This window comes from the organism of the source record quoted next, unplaced genomic scaffold (assembly GCF_019419815.1).
Source record: "Pyrus x bretschneideri cultivar Hongxiangsu unplaced genomic scaffold, Pyrus_bretschneideri_v1 Contig14, whole genome shotgun sequence".
Lineage (NCBI taxonomy): Eukaryota > Viridiplantae > Streptophyta > Magnoliopsida > Rosales > Rosaceae > Pyrus > Pyrus x bretschneideri.
Genome location: NW_025999435.1, coordinates 89,832 through 111,690, shown reverse-complemented (window position 1 = coordinate 111,690; position 21,859 = coordinate 89,832). Strand labels below are relative to the sequence as shown.

Genomic DNA, 21,859 nt, shown 5'->3' with positions numbered 1-21,859 from the left:
AGTTGAGATAACTTTTCAGGCGGAACGCCAATTTTATTGTTAAAGAAAGAAGGCTTTTGACTTTGGCAACAATCTTGTTGGAGATGCAAGGCTGAATTTCCCTTGGTGCATTCCTAGCTCTGTCACAGTTCAGGGGTCAGCGCCACTCTTGCTCTTCCGAGGATTCTAGGTCATTGAAGTTTGGATGATAGGGTTCCATCTTTGGTACTCGTGCAGTGTCCAAATGATTAGGGTCGCATCTGATCTATATCCCGTCTGTAGAGGTATTATTGACAATATATCCCTTGTGCGGGATGCTAGTAATGAGATTAGCAATTTTCACTAGGGTGAAAGTAAAAATTGGTATGACGAGTTGCCCCTTTGGAGTTATGGTACTTATATTACCATAGTTGAAGACTGAAACCTAGGTTTATGGACTGGTCCCATTAGAGTTTTCCAGAGCTCTTATCCATTTGTCAATGTTCACGAAGTTTACATGATTCTCTGCTCGCAAAGCCGTATAGGCTCTTTGCAACTTATCAACAAAAGTGTTGATCTTCAGTGGAGTCTCCCAAGTCTGTTCCATGGAGGAAGAAGTCTAGTGACATGAGCTTTACCATTCCCTAGGATGATTTTAGTATCAGGGGTTTGGTTGTTCGCATTGGGAATGGTGAAGACGTCAGGGATTGGGTTATTCTTAGTTGGAGTGATGGAGGTGTCGGGGAATGGATTCTCTCATGTCGCCTGTGCTAGCGTTAGCGCTAACAGAACTTTCTTATGTAGACATGTTTTTGGTAAAGTGATTTAGCCAGGAGGAATATGGGTTCACTCTCTATGAAAGCACTAATTGTTGGAACCAAATTCGCGCAGCATGAAGAACCTGTAAAATAACAGACAACCGTAAGTAGTCAAAGACTAATGGGTGCTGACCAAAGGCTCTTTGACGACCAAGTTAGTAAGCAAATATATGAGACTCAAGCATTAGGCGAGATTATAAGTGTGTGGTGATTACGTTATCAAAGATGAACCCTAGATGTTGTATTTATATCAGTCGAGATAGAGACCTTTTAGGATAGAAAGTTTGTTCAGGAGAATCCTAGAGGATATCTAGGATTAGATACTGCATCTTCTTAGAAGTATGATTTCTTTTGCCACATGTGGCACATGCTAATCTTTAGATTGTAAGGATTCTAAGAATATAGGAAACCTGATGACTCCTCACTAAATTTTGTTTTTGCATTCTGCTTAACAAGCATGGTCAATCTCAGCAAAGTCATGTGACTTCGCCCACTGCTCTAGAACAGGATAATGGTGGCATCGATGCTTCATCTGTGCAGTTCCACTGCAAAAGCTGTTGAGTCCATGATCGAACTTTTGAGGTATTCGTGTTTCGATCCACCTCACTCCTGACTTCTGATTTTACTTTGAAAGGCATGGTCTTTGGATAACTATTCATCTTCGTGGGGAACTTCCATTTCAAATACATAATTAAGGGCAACTGTGAGACCATCATTTTCTAGGGTCGGAGTAAAACGGATCGAAATATGAATACCTCAGAAGTCCGGTATAACGACCCGCCCCCAAAAATTATAGTTTTTATAATTTTAAAATGTGAACTTACGAAAATGCCCTTCGAGGTAAATATGTTGACTTTTGTTGACCGCCTTGTCATGTCACGTAAGATTCATTTTTCTGGCATATACTCATAGTACTCGTCGCTACAAACACATGGGGTGTAAACGAAACATAATTTGGAGTTATAAACGAACAAAGTTGAGGGCAAAATGGTCATTTGACCATAAATTTGGAAAGCTCCATATTTTGTTGGAACACCAATATGATGCCACGTGTGTGGCTGGGATGGAAAATAAAGAAGAGAAAGGAGGGAGGTGTACGGTTAAGATGGATGCTGATTAATGGGAGAAGAAAGAAAGGAGGGGAAATGAGGGAAAGGAAAAGCACGAGATCCACGATCCGTTTCTCCTTTTTCGACCCGACCCAGACGATAGTTATGGAATCCAGTAATTTTTCATTGGTTTTTCTAACAAATCACGTCACCTAACCACCTAGAATCAACTCTATGACCCTTTTCTTCAAGTTCCACCCCAAATTCGACAGTTTTTAGCATTGGTTTCGTGAGGGTACCACCGACGGCACCATGGGAAGATCGACAGAAATCCGCCAGTTTTGCAAGCACCACTGTCGACCACCACCCTTGTTCAACTCCCCTCGAGGTCTGGATCAAAGCCCAAACAAGTTTGGGGGCGGTGAAGCTACAAATTAGACAAATTGAGGTTCACCTATTTTGGGGTTTCCTGCAATTCGAGGGCGATTTGGGGTGTTTCCCAACCGAATTGGACTTTGGCCTATGTATGAAAGTTGTTCCTCTCATTGAGATATTCATTCTTGTAAAATTTGGGAATTTTTGGAGTTGTTCGATTTTCCGACTAGTCGGGGAGGCCGGCCGCCACATGTGGCGGCGCGTGGGGGAAAACCCGAGGTCCCTCTTTAGGTTTCTCAATGTGCCGAATCCGAATCCACCTTCCGTTTTCCCAAATTCTAACATTTTAGTAGATTTTTACTAAAAGGTCTCTAATTGTGTTTAGGCGCGTTGGTGGGAAGCGATGTCATCACTGGTTCGAGCGGTTCTCGAGCAATAAAAACTATGAGTGGACCCCTTCCTAATTTATATATTTTTATAAAATATTAGCCTAGTATGCATTGCATATTTTATGAATGGAGCATGATTTATAATATGTTTTACGGATTTTCATACTTATGATTTATTTAGATTGCTTTTACGATATAATTATGATTTATCAGATTTATATATTACTAAAGGTTATGAATGATTGGATTTTTGGTTATGAAATTCTATGGTTTCACGTATATGATTATTATGGATTTATGATGATGGTTTATCATGGATTTTTTATACGAGTTTTGAGATATGTTTTTGGTACTTACCTAGCAAGTTATCATACAGCACATCTGCATACCATGGGTATAGATGTCTATGGTCATAGGACATAGATGATGGAGGAGTGAGATATGATATATGATATACCCCCAGCTTCACTGCCGAAAGCAGTGTCGAACAGCTTCACTAGCCACGACTAGTGTCGGTATGGATATATGCTATTTTATAGAGCTTCACCTTCATGTGATGGACAAGTTATTCAGCTTCACCTTCGGGTGATGGACAGGTTATTCAACTTCACCTTCGGGTGATGGACAAGTTATACAGCTTCAGCTTTGGTTGATGGACAGGTACTGCCTTCAGGCAACTATGATACCTTTGTTGAGTACCTCGTTGACGTGATTTACAGATGTTTTACATGGTTATGATTTATAGAGGTTTTACGGATTTTCCTTTGGGCGACTATTATTATTCCGGAGCGTTGGTTTACACATACATGTTTTATAAAGGGTTTTCATGGCATGCTAGGATTTTTAGAAAACCTACCACATAGTATTATAGATGTGTTTTCAAAACAGGGGGTTATTATGTTCATAATAAAATGTTTTCCTATTATTAGTATTATTAATATAAACTTTGGTCCACTCACCTTTTCTATTTTGTGCCCTCTCAAGAGTTAGGATAAAGGCACATGATCCTGGTGTCAAGGCGTTTCAGCTTAATTATCCTCGAGTCTTCTCAGTATAGGTATCATTTTCACGTTCATATCTTTTCTTAGTAATTCTTTCATATTATTCTTAGTTAGTTGTATGCTCTGAGCACATTCTTGCTTTGGTATAATCGTTCTAATTGCATATATTTTAGTTATGGGTGTCGGCCAGCACGTGCCCATCCTAGTATTTGGGAAATATCGAGGTTGGGGCATGTCATCAGGTCATGAATTCAATAACTTATATCGCAGAGCTGTACAAATGGATCAACGATGCCACCATCATTTTGTCCCAGATAAGTGGGCGAAGTTCGTCGACTTCACTGAGATAAACCATTTTTGTCCGCAAGAAACGGAAACTTGATCCAGTATGGAATCAGCAGGTTTCCTATATTTTTGGAGTTCCTAAATCTAGGGTTTTGGCGTGCGTGACAAGTCATCACACTCCTATGGGAATGCAATATCTACTCCTAGATGTCCTCTGGGATTCTCCTGGTTTGATACGGATTCTATATCTTAAAAGGATTCCTTCTCGACTAGTATAAGTACACCCTTCTAGGTTTCATATGGGGTAACACAATATCGCATACTCTATTCTCTAGCCACTGCTGGAGTCTCATATTTTGTTTACTAACTTGACCGTTGAAGAGCCTTTGGTCAGCATCCCACCGGTCCTAAGGTTACTTTACGATTTGTTAATGTTTTATAGGTAGAGTTTATGCACCTCCTCTCCTCGCAATGGTGCACAAATTTGGTTCCTACATTCTTCTATATCATCCTTGTGTTTATTTCTTCTGCTTTATGAAAACTCTTCAGTTTTGAGCCTTTAGGAGTTCTACATTGGTACACCACCAAGTGGAGTGAGAGATTCAATTATAAAAATGTGGATAACACTTGCATTCCCCCTTTAGGAGATGTGCACATTCCTCCACTTGCAAATAACATATCTTCATCGTATAAATTTCATAATCGAACCGTTTAATGTCTTAATCTTTACTTGAAAATCATCCTACAAAAGACATTCGATTCCAATAGCGTTTAGTCATCTAAATGTATCATATATATTTTACGGTTAATCATGAATATGCTATTTGATACCTACACCATTGATTTCGATTGTAGCTCTTATTTTACATGGACCTTTTTACTCTTTTATATCTACTTTGTTTATGTAGAGCTATAATATTCCCGATCGTTAAAAACACCCTAAATATTTCGTACTTCGGGAGCACTCGGGAATCTACGTTGAATGCTGCAAAATGTCGACAACCTCAAACATCCAAAAAAAAAAACTTGATGGCACGGTTTCTGAACCTTGTTGCTTTACTAGTTTGTTTTGATAAAGTTCCCTTGCTGTTATCCTTGTCATGTACTTGTAGTGGAATCTTCTGTGCACTAGATAGAAGAGATAGACTCCTTAATAACTAATCCTCTTCTATTTTATAATCTCTCCTTTCAATATATGATATATCTTTAATTTAGTAAGTTATCCTCCAGTTCAATCATGTGTACAGACGACATACAAAACTGGTTGCAACGATGCTTATTATTCCATTGATTAAAATAACGAAAAATATCACATTTCGTCAAGACTTTAATTCCTTCTATTCAGTTGTAAAAAAACCTAATTCTCAAACAAACTATATACCAATCTCGAACCTCAGTAGAAAATAAGAAGCAAACCTAAATATCCTTTTTATTGTTTTAAAACATAAACTTCTTTGATAGAAAAAGATGTTACGGAGGATAAATATAAAAATAAGCTGCAATTAGGCTAAAAGGACAAAGAAGCCCAAGCAAAGCACATGATGACCTAAGCAAAGCATATGATGACTCAATCAAACTTAATCCATTGACACAAGTCACCGTGACAGCCACTATGCACCTTACCAGTTCATCACTCGGGTCGGCAGTGACCATTAGTTTCCATCACTCGGTTCGGCAGAGTCACCATTAGCACCAACAAAAACCAAAGGTCCCAGAACAAAAACACAAATACAAGGTAAAACTACGCTTAACATAAAAAATACTGCCACATTGCAACCCTAAATATCATACTGGAAAACTCTACGACGTAAAAAACCTACGCCTAACATAAAATAACAAAACTGCTAACTTTTGTTTAATGACAGCAGTATAATTATTAAACAGATTAAGATTTCCAGTATTACTTAAGATTTTCATTGGAATTACTCTTAATCCCATCAACAGCGAGTCCTAATTTTAGTGAGCACCGAGCAGTACATTTTGATCATCCAATATACTAGTGAAGAAGAAGACCGACGTGGCTGGCTAACAAAACCTTCTCCATGGTAAACCAATAATTCAAAGCAGTTCTAGTTTCAAATATGCAGACTGCTGACAAATTTGAACTACAATTATGCAATTGTCAATTGCTCATTACCTTCCACTACACTATCCTACATCAAATGTGGTTCCTCACGAATCCAAAGCCTTGGAACTCACACAAGTGTTAGCATAAAGAAAACCAAAAGTGCAACCAGGCTCAGAGGCTTTTGGAGATGCCCGGATCTCCTTTCTGCAGCTCCGTAATATGGTTCGATCATTATCTCAAATCTGCATGATCCGACAGATGGGTTTGTTTTGGTGATCATTGAAAGGTTTGGAAACTTGCAAGCTTCATCAAGTTGATTGTTCCTCTGGTAGTAACTGTTAACAGCATATGAAATGTTTGCTCGATCATCCAAGTTTCCACAAGATGTCCCGTAACCAAGGCTAGTACAATCTGCAAGTCCACAGGCATAGCTCACACTTAATGCTACTTGTTGGTCATCAAGGCTTGCTGAAGGCTTCATCACACACCACTTACGCTCCAAATAGCGCACACCTTTTGCTGGAACTAATGCCCCTGAATTTGTGGAACCAAGGTTAAGCTGGTATTTTGCTAACCCATCAAAAGTAAATATTCCCCAGTGTCGTTCAAAGTTTCCTGGATCAATGCTTTTAGCATCCTCATCAATCAAACTGAACAGATAAGCATCAATTGGCCCTGGTCTCATTGGGGTTCCTCTGCCACCCAATATGTGGGACATGAAACCTTGGTTGAACCTCTGAGCATAAACTAGATTAGCATTCCGGTCGCCATCTGTTGGCCATCCAATCTCTCCAACTATGATTGGTAAATTTCCAAAGCCATTCTTCTGCAGGGTCCACACAAGAGTATCATAGTTTGCGTCAAACATATTGTAGTAAGTTGCACTACCATCAGTAATTGGTGAGGCATTGCCATCAAAGAAGGCATAATCAACAGGGAAGTTGGAGTCGATGTAAAGGCTTATAAAGGGGTAGATGTTCACGGTGAAGGGGCAACCATTGTCACTCAAGAACTTCACAATTTGAATCATGTAATCATGGATATCAGTTCGGAAGTCACCACCGGATGGAAATCCATTTGAACTCGCATACACATCAGCGTTCTGGGGTACAGTCACCTTTACTTGGTTGCTAAGGCCAGCTTTTATCAGGGCAGACTGGACATTCTGCAGTGCAGGGAAGGTTGTTCTGAGGAAGCTACCGTTGTATGTTGACAAGAAAGGCTCATTTCCAACTGCAACGTACCTGAAGAAATAGGATGAACACATACAAAGAGGTCAAGACTATGCAAATCTTGCAAGTAGAAGAAATAAAGTTTCCTCTGCACATTATACAGCATTGAAAAGCATAACATACAAAATTAATCAAGAAATCAGAACAAATAAGTTCCTGATTGTCCTTGCTGAGTTGCTAGACAGGAGATTTATTAATGTCGTGGTTCTCTTAGCTTAGCAGACACCACATTAATTATGTGACGCATCGACATATGAAAGAATCACAATACATAAATCCAAACAAGTTAAACATCCAGTTAACTTTGTAAGACAAGAAAAATAACAGTGGTCCAGGCACCACAAGCTGGGAGCTTATATAGTACAAATGTTACGGAGTAGAAGCAAATGGATCTGATCATGTATTAAGAGAGAGATTTGTTGCACCAAAGCCTTCTAAGATAAAACCCCACCATTGAATGCTTACAAAGGTGGTTAAGTAGGAAAGTGCAAGAAACGTGGGTCATCAAGAAGTGGTATTGTAACTAGCAAAAAAAAAGAAAGAAAATAAAAGAAGTGATATTGTAGTTAATGGTTAAGATAAAACCATTGAGAATTCATTCAAATTCACCCAGGCCTCTGAAGATAAAACCTCATACGTTCACAAGGTGGTTAAGCTGGGGATTATAATTGGTAATATTTCATCATGCATGGTGGAAAAAGATAAGATATTTAGAACACAAGGGACCGTGTAATTTAGAAAAACCAGAACTTCAGGAGAGTTTTGATGAGTTTAAACAAAAAATAGGACATAAATTGAAGTTAAGATTGGATAGTCGAGGAAGTAAGCTCATCAGAAACTGAAGTGAAGATTCGATTACTTCATGAGCATTCTTAGAAAACCGGGGGCATTGCTGTTATGGAACGATGAAACAATTCAACTTCCTATTTTTACTTTTACAATAAATGGGAGAGAAATACCAACAGACCAAGAGTTAGCTTGTTTTCATTATAACTATATATTCTGCAAATAATAATAGAGAAAATTCAATTTTCCACCAAATATAGAAACTGTAAGAGAGAAAGTGATTGATTGAAAGTAAGAAATGAAATGGACAGAAAGGGGGGAGAAGGAAAAAGAGGGAGGGGCGAGTAGGGACCTGATCTTGACATTGTTGGAGGAGATGTGGGCAGAGACGTTCTTGGAAACCCATTTCTCAGCAGCCTTAACGCTGGTGGCGAGAGAGGCGAGCATATCGTTGGGAATGCCGACCATGACCTCAATGCCAGACTTAGCGAGACTGTTGAGAGTGTCGTAGTCAGCATCGAAAAGCTTAACCCGCTGAAAGCCGTTGTCTTTGAGAAGCCGGACCACGGTGTCTGGGGGGAGAGGGTGGGATGCCTGTGTCCCCCAGTTGGCTCCAATCCCGCTCACCATTCTCACCATTCTTAGTCTGCTGTTGGTGTTGGTGCTGCTGCTCCACATGAGCACCACTATCATTGTTACCAAACAGGCCACCCTAATCATCCTCATCATCCCCATCATCTTCAATAGCTGTAATTACTCACTCAAACACTGTTTATGGATGATGAGAGTTTTTTGTAATCAGTCAGTTATCAGCAACATAAATGTACAACAAATAAAAACCCAGAAAAGCAGTGATTAGATAGTGTTTGGACCCCATTTTTAGTTTTTAGGGTCAACAGATAGATTGATGGATATTAGATACTGGTGTGAGAGTGATATTTCTAATCTAACAACTAATTAACTAACAAGGAAAGGAAGATCAAAACAGACAAGGAACTATTACTCTTACCTAGAAATGAATCAGTCATTAAATCATTGCATGATATATGTGACTGACAGCCCAGCCAGATGAGAAATGGTGAGGTTCTAGAAGATTTAGACAGACAAGAAACAACTCAACAACTAATTAAAACCAACAGCGAGCCAGCCAGCCTCTCTTATAAGGAAAGGAAAGCCACCCCAGGATAGATAGGATTAATACAAATCCCACTAGAATAGAGAGAGATTGGGGCAAAGGCGATGAAGATTGATTATCTCTCGTCTTTCCTTCTTTTTGGCGATGGAGTTTGTAATCTAATCTAATCTAATAGATAAGCTCAACAATCCATCACTTACCCCTTCTTACAACTTGCTATACATCCTTCTTCCTACATTCGCTGTTGCTACTTCTTATACTTGCTAGCTGTTGCCTGTTGCTGCTTCTTATACTTGCTAGAGAGAGAAAGTGAAGAGAGAGAAAATGAAGAGAGAGAAAGTAAAGTGAAAAGTAAAGTAAAGGAGCTGCAAAGATGTCATATTATTATTATACTGGACGGGACAGGAGGAGTACACAGAAGATAGAGATGCAACAATAAAAAAAAACCAAAGCGAAATTAAGCAAGCGTGTTTCGTTGCGTTCTGTCTTCTGTGTCTGTTTTCACAATATTACACGCTGCATCTCTCTCACCTCTTTTTTTGCACTACACTACCGCACAGTGCATGCTCAAGTGGCAATTACTTTGACTGCGACATCATGTTGTTTATTATTATTTTTTTAATACATTCATATTTTTATACTAAGGGAATAGGGGGTTCGGCTAAACCATGTATGAGTAATCTAATTTGCTATCGAATTCGCTATTCATGATATTCGAATTTAAGAACTCTCACTTATAAATGAAAATAAATATCACTAAATCGTAGTACTAAATGGCATCATGTTGTTGTTGTCTATGTTGCAATTGCTTAGTCGATGTCTTCTATCATGGGGAAAGGGATCCTCTTTGGATTCCTTCCACCAAATCTTCCCTATCAAACAATCCGGACCCTTGAAAGTTGATCCAACTGCTAAACTTATTATAACTTTTAAAATGGACCCCTGTTTATAGTCGTTGGATCAAATTTCAAGGGCCTGAATTAGTTAATGAGGAGGACTTCGTGGAAGGGATCCGGAGATAATTCCTTTCCTCGTGATGGAGGGACAAAGGTAACTTGACTGTCTTGTCCTTCGAAATTTTTTTAAAATATTATAAAATCAAATTTTTTCATCTTTCAATTTTTTATTTTTTTATTTTTTTTGGAGCAAAGGTAACATGCATTACCAACAACAAACATTACAACATCGAGGCCCAAAATTTACAACACAGAGGCCCAAAAACAAAAAAACACAAACAAAAAACAGAGGCCCAACCAAAAGTTGAGACCAAAACAAAGAAAACACAGAAACAACTGAAGTAGTTGCATCTTCTGCCATAATCGCCACTGCAATCACCAAAACAGCAATCGTCATGTCGACCCAGCCAAATTCGCTCCTCAAACAAAGCCTCGCCTCACCGATACCAGTAGCTAATTCCAAGCTTCACTCCTAACCCAGCTACAGACACCAGAGAACCTGCAGCCAAGTGAAAGAAGCTCATGGCAATCCATGACCAACACTGCCAACAAGGGCAGGTAGCAAAGAGAAGGTAGGGGTGCAAGGAAGACCGGACCCAGTACAAGCATCAAATCAAAGCACACCAACTGGAAACACCGCAACAAATTGCAACAAAGGGTGACTGAAGATTGAAAATTGGATGAATATGGATGAGAGACAGCATAGAGGAGAGAAGAAGGCAAATCGGCCAATAAAACCAGGGAAGAAAACAGCAGATGGAAGAGGAGAAAGAGAGGGAGACAGAAACAAAAGAAAACCTACCGATCCCAGTCGGAGCTAGGATCGACGGCACGGGAATTAGACTCGATGAGGAAACATTCACACAGATCGATGAGATTAACCCTCACACAAAGGGAAGATCTCTCATGGAGAGAGAAAGGAAAGTTTTTCATTTCAATTATGCAAATGCTAAATCTTTTCATTTTGACTTGAAATGCACTTGTTGGGGTTCATTGAAAAGCTTGAAAGCTATCACTATCCCGTTACATGTAGTTAGTATCTTGGGTATATTTACCATAGTTCTTTTTAGCAGATTCACGTTGACTACTGGCTGAAGATGAATTTTGAACAAATTCAAACTAAAAAAGGCCCACAACTCATGACTGGGGGACAATTCGTATGACACCAGTACATTGCTACGCTAACACTCATGTTGAGTAATATGAAAAAAAATATACACATATTCTAGTATTATTGGCACAAGTACACTCTTAAAATAATATTTTATGTCAATAATACAAGAATATGTAAAGAAAAATGATCACATACTATAATATTATTAACACAAAAAACCAGGTGATAATATGTGTCATGCCAGTCCTCTCTGAAATGGACTGAAGGTTGCCGTGCTTATTGATGACCTCACCTAACATTACGTTTCTTAGACACCCGTTGCGGCTCAGTCACTCGCACTCTATTTGAATTCCCATTAATCCAGCTCTGACACACCATTATCATCTCTCAACAATCGCCCATTCAAAAGCTTGTCCCTCTAGTTTTATTTTATTTTATTTTATTATTATTATTATTATTAATACAATTGAATTCTGCGCTATTTTTTTTTTCTTTCTGCACTCGGCTATCCTTTTTTAGCCTCTCAGATTCAGTAATTTTCTCCCACCACACATCACACTTTTAAAAGACCTATTATGATACACTGCGTATCATTGAATTATAATGATATAAGAATAAATGACTGAGATGAAAAATAGAAGATTTAAAAGTTATGGAAGTCAAATCTAACAACTACTTCATTCATAGCATTGAAGCCACATCCTATGATAGTGCCACGATAATGGAGTAACTTACCTGCAATATACATTGTGTATATCTTTCTCCACACGCATACAATGTTTCTCTTGCAAAGAATAATATGTAGCTCATGCTACATTTTGTGGCCCCTACCCCTGAGGAGTGATTAGAGCACTTAATGAATGAAAATAAGGAGAGGTTATAGCTCCAAAATCCAAAAACCCAAGCCCACCAAGGCATGCTTGCCTTGGCAAATTGCGGAGTCCACACCACAAAGGACTAACCCAGCTAGCTACAACCACTGCATCCCCTCCACGCCAATTCCCCCAGCGGCAAATTCAACAAAACTCAGCACAACTCTCGAGCCCATTCTTTTAGCCCATGCAATTTAGGACTAACCAATTAACTAAAGCCCAAAAGTCCCACCATTTTACATTCACATAAATGCAAGCGAAGGTATGGGTGGCTCAATGACACAAATTATACCTTTTATTTGTGATAATATCTTTTTTATAGAATACAAAACAAACACATGAGCTTTAATCATAAATACATTTCCTCTTCGCAAGTTATCACAAATATTCAATCAATCTCTTTCCTCTTTCCCGACCGTAAAACATGTTATGGCAAAGCTAAATTTCAGTTTTCTGTATCGCACAAGGCACAACCTTGAGAGATACAAATTAGAGCTCAGAGACCGAATGATTACATAGGCCACATTGAGTAAATTGCACTGTCAGCTAAAGTTACAAGGGAGATGACGTTTCACTACTTCAAAAGTCACCTGATTTCAGACCTGGTCACCGCTTCAGTAAAATCTGCTCTTCACTCCTCACTTGGACATAGATGATGCACTGCCGCAAACTAGCCACAGGGATATGTTAGAAACCACTCTCCTCAACAGCATCTCCAGAATCCTTTGCCAATCGTACCACAGATCACATTTGCAGGTTTTCAATTGATTTTTGGCTTTGGTCGTCTTGGCCTTAATACAAGATACAGTACACCAAGGACAACCAAGTAAGCAGGAATCGTACTCAAATTAAACACCACGTGCACTTTTCTCTCTCTTGTGCAGTGGATTGGGTGGAGAACAGCGATAGTTGTATTTACTTGATCTACAAACCTGCGACAGAAATGAGAAGGGAAAAAAATAAACAGAAAATGAGTACGAGGGGTGATTTTCGGTTGGATCGGAAACAAGCATTCCAACCAATCCAAAAAGTTTTGGAATAAAAATATTAGCTCCAATTTTGGAATTTTGGATTATCGGAAGATTCATAAGAACATAATTCAGATCTCCTACATTATGCAAGACTTTGAAAACTTTTAATACGTATCCACCTTTTTTTTCTTATTTTTTGAGATATTTGTATGTTGTTACATGTGTATGACAGAAAATCCTATTAGACAAGATAAAATAGTATGTATAATCATACTAGTCATGTTTAATATATAACAGTATGATTAAATATACAAAATACGAAATAAAGCATATCTAAATATAACAATAAGCATTGATAAAATAAGGATAACCACAGTTTTTTTCTAAGAGTACTAAGTTTGAGAAATTTTGGATCGGATAGGTTATAGGTATATTCCAATTGCCATCCAAATTTTTCGAAATTTTTTAGATTTGGAAATGTTCAGATTTGGAATGGAAATTTTTGGTTGGGATTAGAATTTCCAATCCAACTTGCACTCCCCTTTTCCCATATCAAAAGAAGAGGCAACTTGGCAAACATTCAGGGTATCAATTTTGGACTAATTGGATCAGTTTGAAAAGGTTAACTTCTGTTAATGACTGGAACTTTATCGAACAATTTTTTTCACAAAAGAAAACAATAATAATAATTTGGACCATGAGCCATAGCTCAAGTTGGATTGGATGGGAGAAGTGAAGGCAGAGATCCTAGGTCCAAGTCTCCATGTAATACAAACGTAATAATGTGGACAGAGATATTTGTAGTTTAATAGTTTATCAATATCCATAACTGAACAATTGAAAAAAAAATAAAAGGTCTTGGATAGCTAACCCTTTTGAGGCCTCCTCTAAGGTATATAGAAGTCTCATGGCATCCACATATCGCAATTCTCCCGTAACAGTTGATATCTGAAAACACCAACATTATCCGATTGTAAACTAGATGACTCCAGAAAAATGCAAGAGACTAGATTGTGACGTACAACAGAAGGTAATAGATCCTTTTACTTACTCTTTTCCACAGGCTGACAACATAATTATACTTGTTAACTAGCTCGCCCTCCTGAGACTGAACAAGTTCAAAGGTTTTTTCAGCTAGTCTCAGTCAAGTCTGCAATCGTATGTACTCATGTTCCAATAAAATCGGACAACTGTTGATTGAACAATACAGTATTATGTACAAGGATAACCACATTTATGAGATTTCCAGAATGCTGCCACTCCTAATCACCATTAACTGATTATATTGCAAACAAAGTGACAACGTAAACTGAGTTTCAATTACTAATACACAAGGATACTTGTATGCTCCATGACTAGAAGATGAATGGCTGAATTGACCAATTGTATTGACTCTTCCAGAGTTGTGATAATATAGCTCCGAGCAATTGTATCAGACTGAAATTGTGAAATGTTCCAGCCTTGAGAAGTGATGGAATATGGGTTGCATCCGACTGACCACATCCAGTCCTGTCATGAAGCATATAACAGCATGGTGAACAGCATTAAGCAACTATGTAATTAAACATGCATAAAAATGCAGTCAGAACTTCAACAATTTGGTAACATAAACTCATTATAGACTTCACACAGTCCCAACCAAATGCACAAAATGTCTTTTAAACAAATTCTTCACTTGAGTTCTCGAGCCATCATTATTAGAAAAAATTATGACTAAATAATTCACACGAGCACAAAGCATTAGAAACTGTACATAACACAGGATAAGTCACAACACTTACAAAATAAATCATATAGATACTGCAGAATAAAATAGAAAACTGTCACATTGTTAAGTCATGGGTGCCATACAAATCCCTGGGGACTGCACTATACCTCAATGTTTTGCATCCACTATGAATGAGCACAAGTAACTTATGTCAAGATTAAACAGACGTTTACCAAATGGCTGTTTGCACTATCAAGCAGAACATAAGGAGAAAAAACATTTTTTTTCTACTTTCACAATGTGGCTTACCTCAATTGCAGTTTCATGGGCTTGACTGTAAGCTAGATGAAGGGGAAGCAAACCAGCTAGATGTTCAGAAGCAGCAGCCAAAGCAGCTTTGATGGGCCTCCTGCATACGGCACCATAGGCCATGAACATTATATGTCAATCCTTTCTTGGTTAAAGTAACGACTTTGGTTCAGAGTAATGACTTCAAATTGGTTCAGAGTTCAAATGCCATCTAAGATAATCAGGCATGCTACTGCAGAAAAAGCACTTCCAGAAATGAATTACATTATCTGAACTTAAACACACACTTTAAGAACGGCAAGTTAGAAGCACTTTTTTCAGGTACAGACGTCAGTGAGATGCTCCAGCAGGTTTGCAATTTTACAATTTTTTTTTTTTTTTTTTTTTTTTTTGCAAAAGCCAATTTTCAAGAAGTAAAAAAAACACTCTTTGCAAACAATGGGCTCATAAGTCTACTATCATACAAGAAGTTCATCTAACGAAATCCAAAGTAAAAAAAAAAAAGGCAAAGCTACACTTCTAATGGAACAAAAGCAGAAAGAAACAAGTAAGCCACAGTTATTACAAAACTCCACTCCAGTGTAATCACACTAAAGAGACCGTCTCTAAGTTTTCAGACAAAAATACCCACTTTGCCAGAAATCGGGTGCTGCCCCCATAGAATCCGACAACAGAACACACTTGGTTAAACATATCATTTAAAACTATAGAAAATAGAATGTTTAATCAACAAGAAATACTATTAAGCTAATAAGGGTAAAATTGTAAACAGTTGAGTTTGTTATAAGGTTGTTATAACAGTTCTGTAATTAGCTAGTGATTAGTTAGATAAAGATGTAATTAGTTGTTAGCACAAGTGAGTGAGTCACTAGTATATATATACACCAAACATGTAATCTTATTCTCTTATGAAATGAAAGTATAACTTTCCTATTATGGTATCTCTCGCCTAAGTCTCACAACCTTTGATCCTCTTTCTCCCACTTCCCACTCATCTTCTTCTTCAAGGTTCAAACCCTAGAAGTCCAACCATGGCGACTTTTGGCCTCCTTCCTCTAAATCTGCTTCTCCAATTCATCCTGCTCCGATGAATCCTTGCCTTAATTCTTCAACCTTCTCGACAATTTCGTCGATTACGATCCAGAATATTGGATCTATTGTTCCAATTAAGCTCAACACAATGAACTATCTCACCTGGAGTATCTGTTCGCTTCGATCTTCCGCCGGTACAATCTCACCGGAATCATTGACGGCACGATGACTGCTCTGCCAAAATTTCTTCTTGACTCGTTTGGTAATCTCACGTCTACTCTGAATCCTCAGTATGTTACTCGGTTTGAGAATGATCAGAACATTTTGATTTGGATTAATTCTACACTCTTGGATTCTCTCATTCCATACACTGTTGGAGTCCACTTGGATCCAACTTTAATTCCTATGGTTCTCATCATCATGGAAATTTCTCCAACCTTAGGAATTATCACAATCGTGGAAATCAGAGGTATAATCAAGGCTTTCAGGGTAATCACCCATACAATCGTGGCTCTTGTTCTCAATATAACAATTCTACCAGAAAGATCTCTTGCCAAATTTGTCGCCAAATGGATCATGAAGCTGCAGAGTGCCCTCAACGCATGAATCCAACTTTTGGCACCAAGAATTCTCAAACTCCATACAATGCAACCACTACTCCTACATGGCTTCTTGATTCTGGTGCTAGTTCCCACATGACTAATTCCTACAACAATTTGCAAAACCCTGAGGCATACAATGGAGCTGAGCAAGTTTATATCGATGATGGCAAAGGTTTGCCTATACTCAACTCTGGTTCAACTACACTTAATACTGCCTCTCATTGTTTTGATCTCAAAATGTCTTGCATGTTCCTCATCTTGCTTTTCTGCAAACCAATTCATACTTGACAATTTGTGTTCTATTCATTTGTATCCTTTCACTTCATTGTGAAGGATCTTTCTTCGGAGAAAACACTCTTTAAAGGTCCTATGAGAGCTGGATTCTACCCATTTCATGCATCTTCTATTGTTGGAAATCAACAATCTTTTGTAGCATATGCTAAAGCTTCACAGGATACTTGGCATCAAAGATTGGGCCATCCTGCATTCAAAATATTAAATAAGCTAGCATCTAAGTCCTGTATTTCAGTTTCAAGTTCTTTAAATAAATCTGTGTGTTCTAGTTGTGCTCTAGGCAAACGTTCAAAGTTGTCATTTGCTCCTGTTTCTTGTACATCAAGTAAGCCTCTAGAGCTTCTGCACACTGATGTATGGGGTCCTGCACCACTTCTCTCTGTCAATGGATATCGATATTACATCATCTTTGTTGATGACTATACAAAATACACTTGGTTCTGCCCTATTAAATCCAAGTTTGATGTGTTTGATACATTTGTGCAATTCAAAGCTTTGGTTGAGAATTTGTTAAGTTCCAAAATTGTTACTCTGAGGTCTGATTCTAGTGGAGAGTTACTTAGTCTTAAGTTCATCAATTATCTTCAATTGCATGATGTGAAATGGTATTTCACATCAATTAAGCTGCCCTCACACCCCATAACAAAATGGTTGTGCTGAGTGCAAGCACAGGCATCTAGTTGAAACTGCTAGAACTCATCTAGCAGCCTCCTGGTTCCTTAATCATACTGGGTTGAAGCTTTTGCCACAACAATCTATCTAATCAACAGGATGCCAACAGCTACAAAATCATCTCCTTGGGAATCATTATTTCACAAATCTCCAGATTATACATCTCTGAAAATATTTGGATGCAGATGCTTCCTATGGTTGAAGCCTTATACAACATCTAAACTTGATCCCAAAAGCAAGGAACGTGTCTTTTTGGGTTACAGTTTGAATCACAAAGGATACAAGTGTCTTGATCCTCTCACTAGTAGAATATATATCTCGAGACGTGATTTTTTATGAAGTTACCTTTCCTTTTGTTCAAAAGGATCTTATTCAGCAGTCAAGTTCAAGTTCAAGTTCTTCTCCATTGCAGCATAACAATACCGTTCTAACTACATTAACCTTTCCCACTATATCTCCTCCACCTCCCCCTACACCCCTACCTACATCTCTACCCACACACTCTCCTATGCATATATCTAATCCTCCATCAATGTCTGAATCTAATCTTGTCTCTGTACCTATTCCCATTGTTGAACCTTCATTACCTCATACTCATGCTATGCAAACCAGATCAAGTCTGGTATTTTCAAACCAAAAGTTCTTCTAGCAACCAAATACCCTCTCCATTCTGATACATCTCCAGATTATACACCATCTACTTACCTTCAAGCATCCAAATACTCTCATTGGAGGCAAGCAATGCAGGAAGAATTTAATGCCCTCATTCAAACTCGAACTTGGTCTCTGGTCCCTGCTACTTCTCAAAATCTAGTTGGTGCAAAATGGGTGTTTAGAATCAAATGAAAACCTAATGGTACCATTGACAGGTACAAAGCCAGGCTTGTTGTCAAAGGATTTCATCAGCAACAAGGCTTGGACTACGCTGAGACTTTTAATCCAGTTGCTAAGCCAGTCACTATTAGGCTTCTCACTTTGGCTGCCACGTTTGATTGGTTTCTCAATCAACTTGGTGTAAGTAATGCCTTTTTACATGGCAACTTAATTGAATCTGTGTTTATGATCCAACCACATGGGTTTGAAGATCCTTCCAAGCCTAATCATGTTTGTCGTTTACACAAGCCCTTGTATGGTTTGAAGCAAGCCCCCAGGGCTTGGTATGACAAGTTATCCACTGCTTTAAAGTCTTTTGGTTTCTCAGGTTCACAAAATGATCACTCCTTATTTGTAAAGAAGGATCCAGCATTGGTATTCATTTTGGTATATGTTGATACATTATTGTCACTGGTCCCAATGCTCAACTCTGTCAAGAAATCATCTCTCAGCTCAGTGCATTATTTCTTGTCAAAGATCTAGGCTCACTCCATTACTTTCTTGATATTGAGGTCAAGAAATCATCCCCTGGTATATTCATATCTCATAACAAGTATATCCTAGATCTACTAAAAAAAGCTCATATGGAAGGCTCCAAACCTTGTGTTACACCTCTCAGCACAGCTAAGTTGGATCATGAGTCTCCTCTACTTGATAATCCTGAAGAATACATGTCCTTGGTTGGTGGATTGCAGTATTTAACCTGGACCAGGCCAGATTTATCCTTTGCAGTTCATACAAAGTCCAAGACAATTACACTTTCAAGCAGTCAAGCGCATCCTCAAATATCTAAAAGGCACATTGTCCCTTGGTTTATGGTTCCCAAAATGTTCTAAGCCTCTCACCCTCACTGCTTTCTCAGATGCAGATTGGGTAGGGTGTAGCATTGATCGAAGATCCGCTGGTGGATTTCGTGTCTATTGGGAGACTCTCTTACTAGTTGGAGTGCAAAGAAACAACCTACTATGGCTAGATCTTCCACCGGGGCTGAATATGGATCACTTGCCACTACTGCAGCAAAACTGACATGGATTTGCAAACTGTTGGTTGATGTTGGTCTTGTTCTTCCTTCTTCCCCCCAGCTTTGGTGTGATAATATTTCTGCCATTTCTTTGGCTAGAAATCCTATTTTCCATGCAAGAACTAAGCATGTGGAAATTGATTACCACTATATCAGGGAAAAAGTGCTAGCAAAACAAGTGACTGTTCTATTTGTTGGTACTCAGGATCAAGTTGCAGATATTTGCACCAAAGCACTGTCCAAGCACATATTTCTCTTTCTCAGGGACAAACTCTCTCTTCAGTTACCTCAGTTAGGCTTGAGGGGGGATAATAAGGGTAAAATTGTAAACAGTTGAGTTTGTTATAAGGTTGTTATAACAGTTTTGTAATTAGCTAGTGATTAGTTAGATTAAGATGTAATTAGTTGTTCGCACAAGTGAGTGAGTCACTAGTATATCTATACACCAAACATGTAATCTTATTCTCTTATGAAATGAAAGTGTAACTTTCCTATTACAAACATTCCATTTTCTACAGATTTTCCAAGAAATCTGAGAAAAGTTACCAGCAGGGTTGAAGATTCAGAGATTACTATATGCCTGAAATAAAATCTAACCTCAAATCCCACAAAAGTGGCTGCCCATTACATTGCAGATGGCTTTCCCAGGATGAAGGCTCTGACTGAACAACAATAACCATATCAGAAAGAGCCTTTGCCTGATAATGCTTGTCCACCAACAATGGTTCACCATGAATGAACCAAAAAATTGGAACTTCTAGCGTAGACCGGCTATGGGCAAGCTTTCCTACATAGTTTGTTAAAAAAAGAATGCATGTCAATTTCCAAACATGAAATGCATTGGAATATCATCTCAAAAGATTTTAGAACAAGTATACGCACGAGGTCATTTGTCAAACAAACAAGGGAAAGAGTGAATGAGCACAGAGACACACACGTTTAGCTACAAGGGTCAAGATTATGATCTATCATAAAGTAGTGAATCAGAGCTAATCTCAGCGTTTGGGTCAATGGGCATGTGTCATGCTAAAAAGCAATGGTCCAATATCCAAGTTACAAAAACCTCTCGGGGTCACCATCAAGAGATGTCCCCAGAACTAATGAGCATATGTCAGAAAACAGGAAAATTGTGTGTTCCAAGTATTGGTCGGTACTCTAGGAGGACTGAATATCTTGTGAAATTAAAATAAAATATAAAGACTCAATTATAGCCATTGCTTTGCCTAAAAAACAGTACCAATACAGTTTGTTACCAACATTATTCTACCAATAAGCATCTAGAAGAAGAAAACTTCCTTAATAACATATGAACCTCACTCTAGGAGGACTGAATATCTTGTGAAATTAAAATAAAATATAAAGACTCAATTATAGCCATTGCTTTGCCTAAAAACAGTACAATACAGCTTGTTACCAACACTATTCTACCAATAAGCATCTAGAAGAAGAAAACTTCCTCAATAACATATGAATCTAAATTCATTGCTAATATAAAAGTGATTTAAAATGTAAAACATTTATTTTAGAAGTTGTCATATTGCACTGTACTTGAGAGGTTTCTGAATCAAGATTGTATGAACCCCAGACAGACAGAGCCTGGGGCAAACGTAAGACAATGACTACAGATTGCACAGGTTATGCATGAAAAAGGCAGGTGAAAAATGACTCAGAAAATGCATCTTCAGTTAAAGAATTCCAAATAGAGTACATAAGGAGATCATTTTAATACATATTTTAACCTTTTAGTGAGCCATGATCATTCAGTCTCTGCAACTGATGCTGAACAATGGAGGAATCGAGATAGGTACGGACAGATTTCCTGTAAGTTCCATTAACTAGCAACAGTGGTACGGCTGCTGCTCTTCGTGCCACTGAAAAGGCCATTGCCAAAGCAGGATCTTCTGAAAGTGGTAACCTACAAATCTCTTCCACATTAATACAACTACGACCACAAAGAACTTGCATGGAAGAAAAAGACACCACAAGCACAACAAAGTCCCAACCAACAGTAAAATTCCGATTTTGATTACATATGAAAGCAAATACATAACACCAATATCCAAAAGGATTACCCATGTAAGAAAAGAAAAGTATCTGATATAAACTAGAAATCCAATGCAAGACAAACTTTACCACTAATTTGGACAAATAAAGAACAATATTAGTTACATACAAGTGCTGACTGAAAGCAGGTTTTTGAGAAGGTAACAACAAAGAGGAAAGTCCATCCATAAGAGCCTTGAGGTCCACAGGCAACTGTTTAATATGTCCAACTTTCTGCATTAATTAGTAGTTAGGAAGAGTGGTTGAAAAAAATTTCTGCACTAATTGTTGAAGCT

At 38.2% G+C, this 21,859-nt stretch overlaps 2 protein-coding genes across 3 annotated transcripts in view; both read right to left on the bottom strand.

The window, feature by feature from the left end:
* Positions 1–5,893: 5,893 nt before the first annotated feature.
* LOC103965041 (glucan endo-1,3-beta-glucosidase 6) lies at positions 5,894–9,557 on the bottom strand. Of its 2 annotated transcripts, none has more exons than XM_018651845.2 (3): positions 9,297–9,557; positions 8,314–8,729; positions 5,894–7,187 (listed from the first exon to the last, which is right to left on the bottom strand). In XM_018651845.2, exons 2-3 carry the CDS (start codon positions 8,697–8,699, stop codon positions 6,071–6,073), a joined length of 1,503 nt encoding a protein of 500 aa, XP_018507361.1. In that variant the 5' UTR covers positions 8,700–8,729; positions 9,297–9,557; the 3' UTR covers positions 5,894–6,070. The 2 variants fall into 2 exon arrangements, with proteins under 2 accessions (XP_018507361.1, XP_018507362.1); XM_018651846.2 differs by lacking the exon at positions 9,297–9,557 and adding an exon at positions 8,971–9,290.
* A 2,758-nt stretch (positions 9,558–12,315) lies between these two features.
* LOC103965040 overlaps positions 12,316–21,859 on the bottom strand; it is a 29,018-nt gene continuing 19,474 nt past the window's right edge. The window contains exons 18-25 of the mRNA XM_009378059.3: positions 21,694–21,797; positions 21,260–21,435; positions 20,118–20,307; positions 15,027–15,126; positions 14,350–14,518; positions 14,061–14,143; positions 13,881–13,957; positions 12,316–12,970 (exon numbers count right to left, since the gene is read on the bottom strand). Of these exons, the coding sequence (XP_009376334.2) occupies positions 12,799–12,970; positions 13,881–13,957; positions 14,061–14,143; positions 14,350–14,518; positions 15,027–15,126; positions 20,118–20,307; positions 21,260–21,435; positions 21,694–21,797 (1,071 nt within the window). The 3' untranslated portion in view covers positions 12,316–12,798. The remainder of the gene's footprint in view (positions 12,971–13,880; positions 13,958–14,060; positions 14,144–14,349; positions 14,519–15,026; positions 15,127–20,117; positions 20,308–21,259; positions 21,436–21,693; positions 21,798–21,859) is intronic.

What these genes read in the sequence shown, in the direction of transcription:
- LOC103965041 (XM_018651845.2), bottom strand. Translation starts at nt 8,699, where the DNA reads ATGATGGGGATGATGAGGATGATTAGGGTGGCCTGTTTGGTAACAATG. An exon ending in TCCAACAATGTCAAGATCAG is followed by an intron (nt 7,188 to 8,313) that starts GTCCCTACTCGC and finishes CTATTTCTTCAG; the next exon opens with GTACGTTGCAGTTGGAAATG.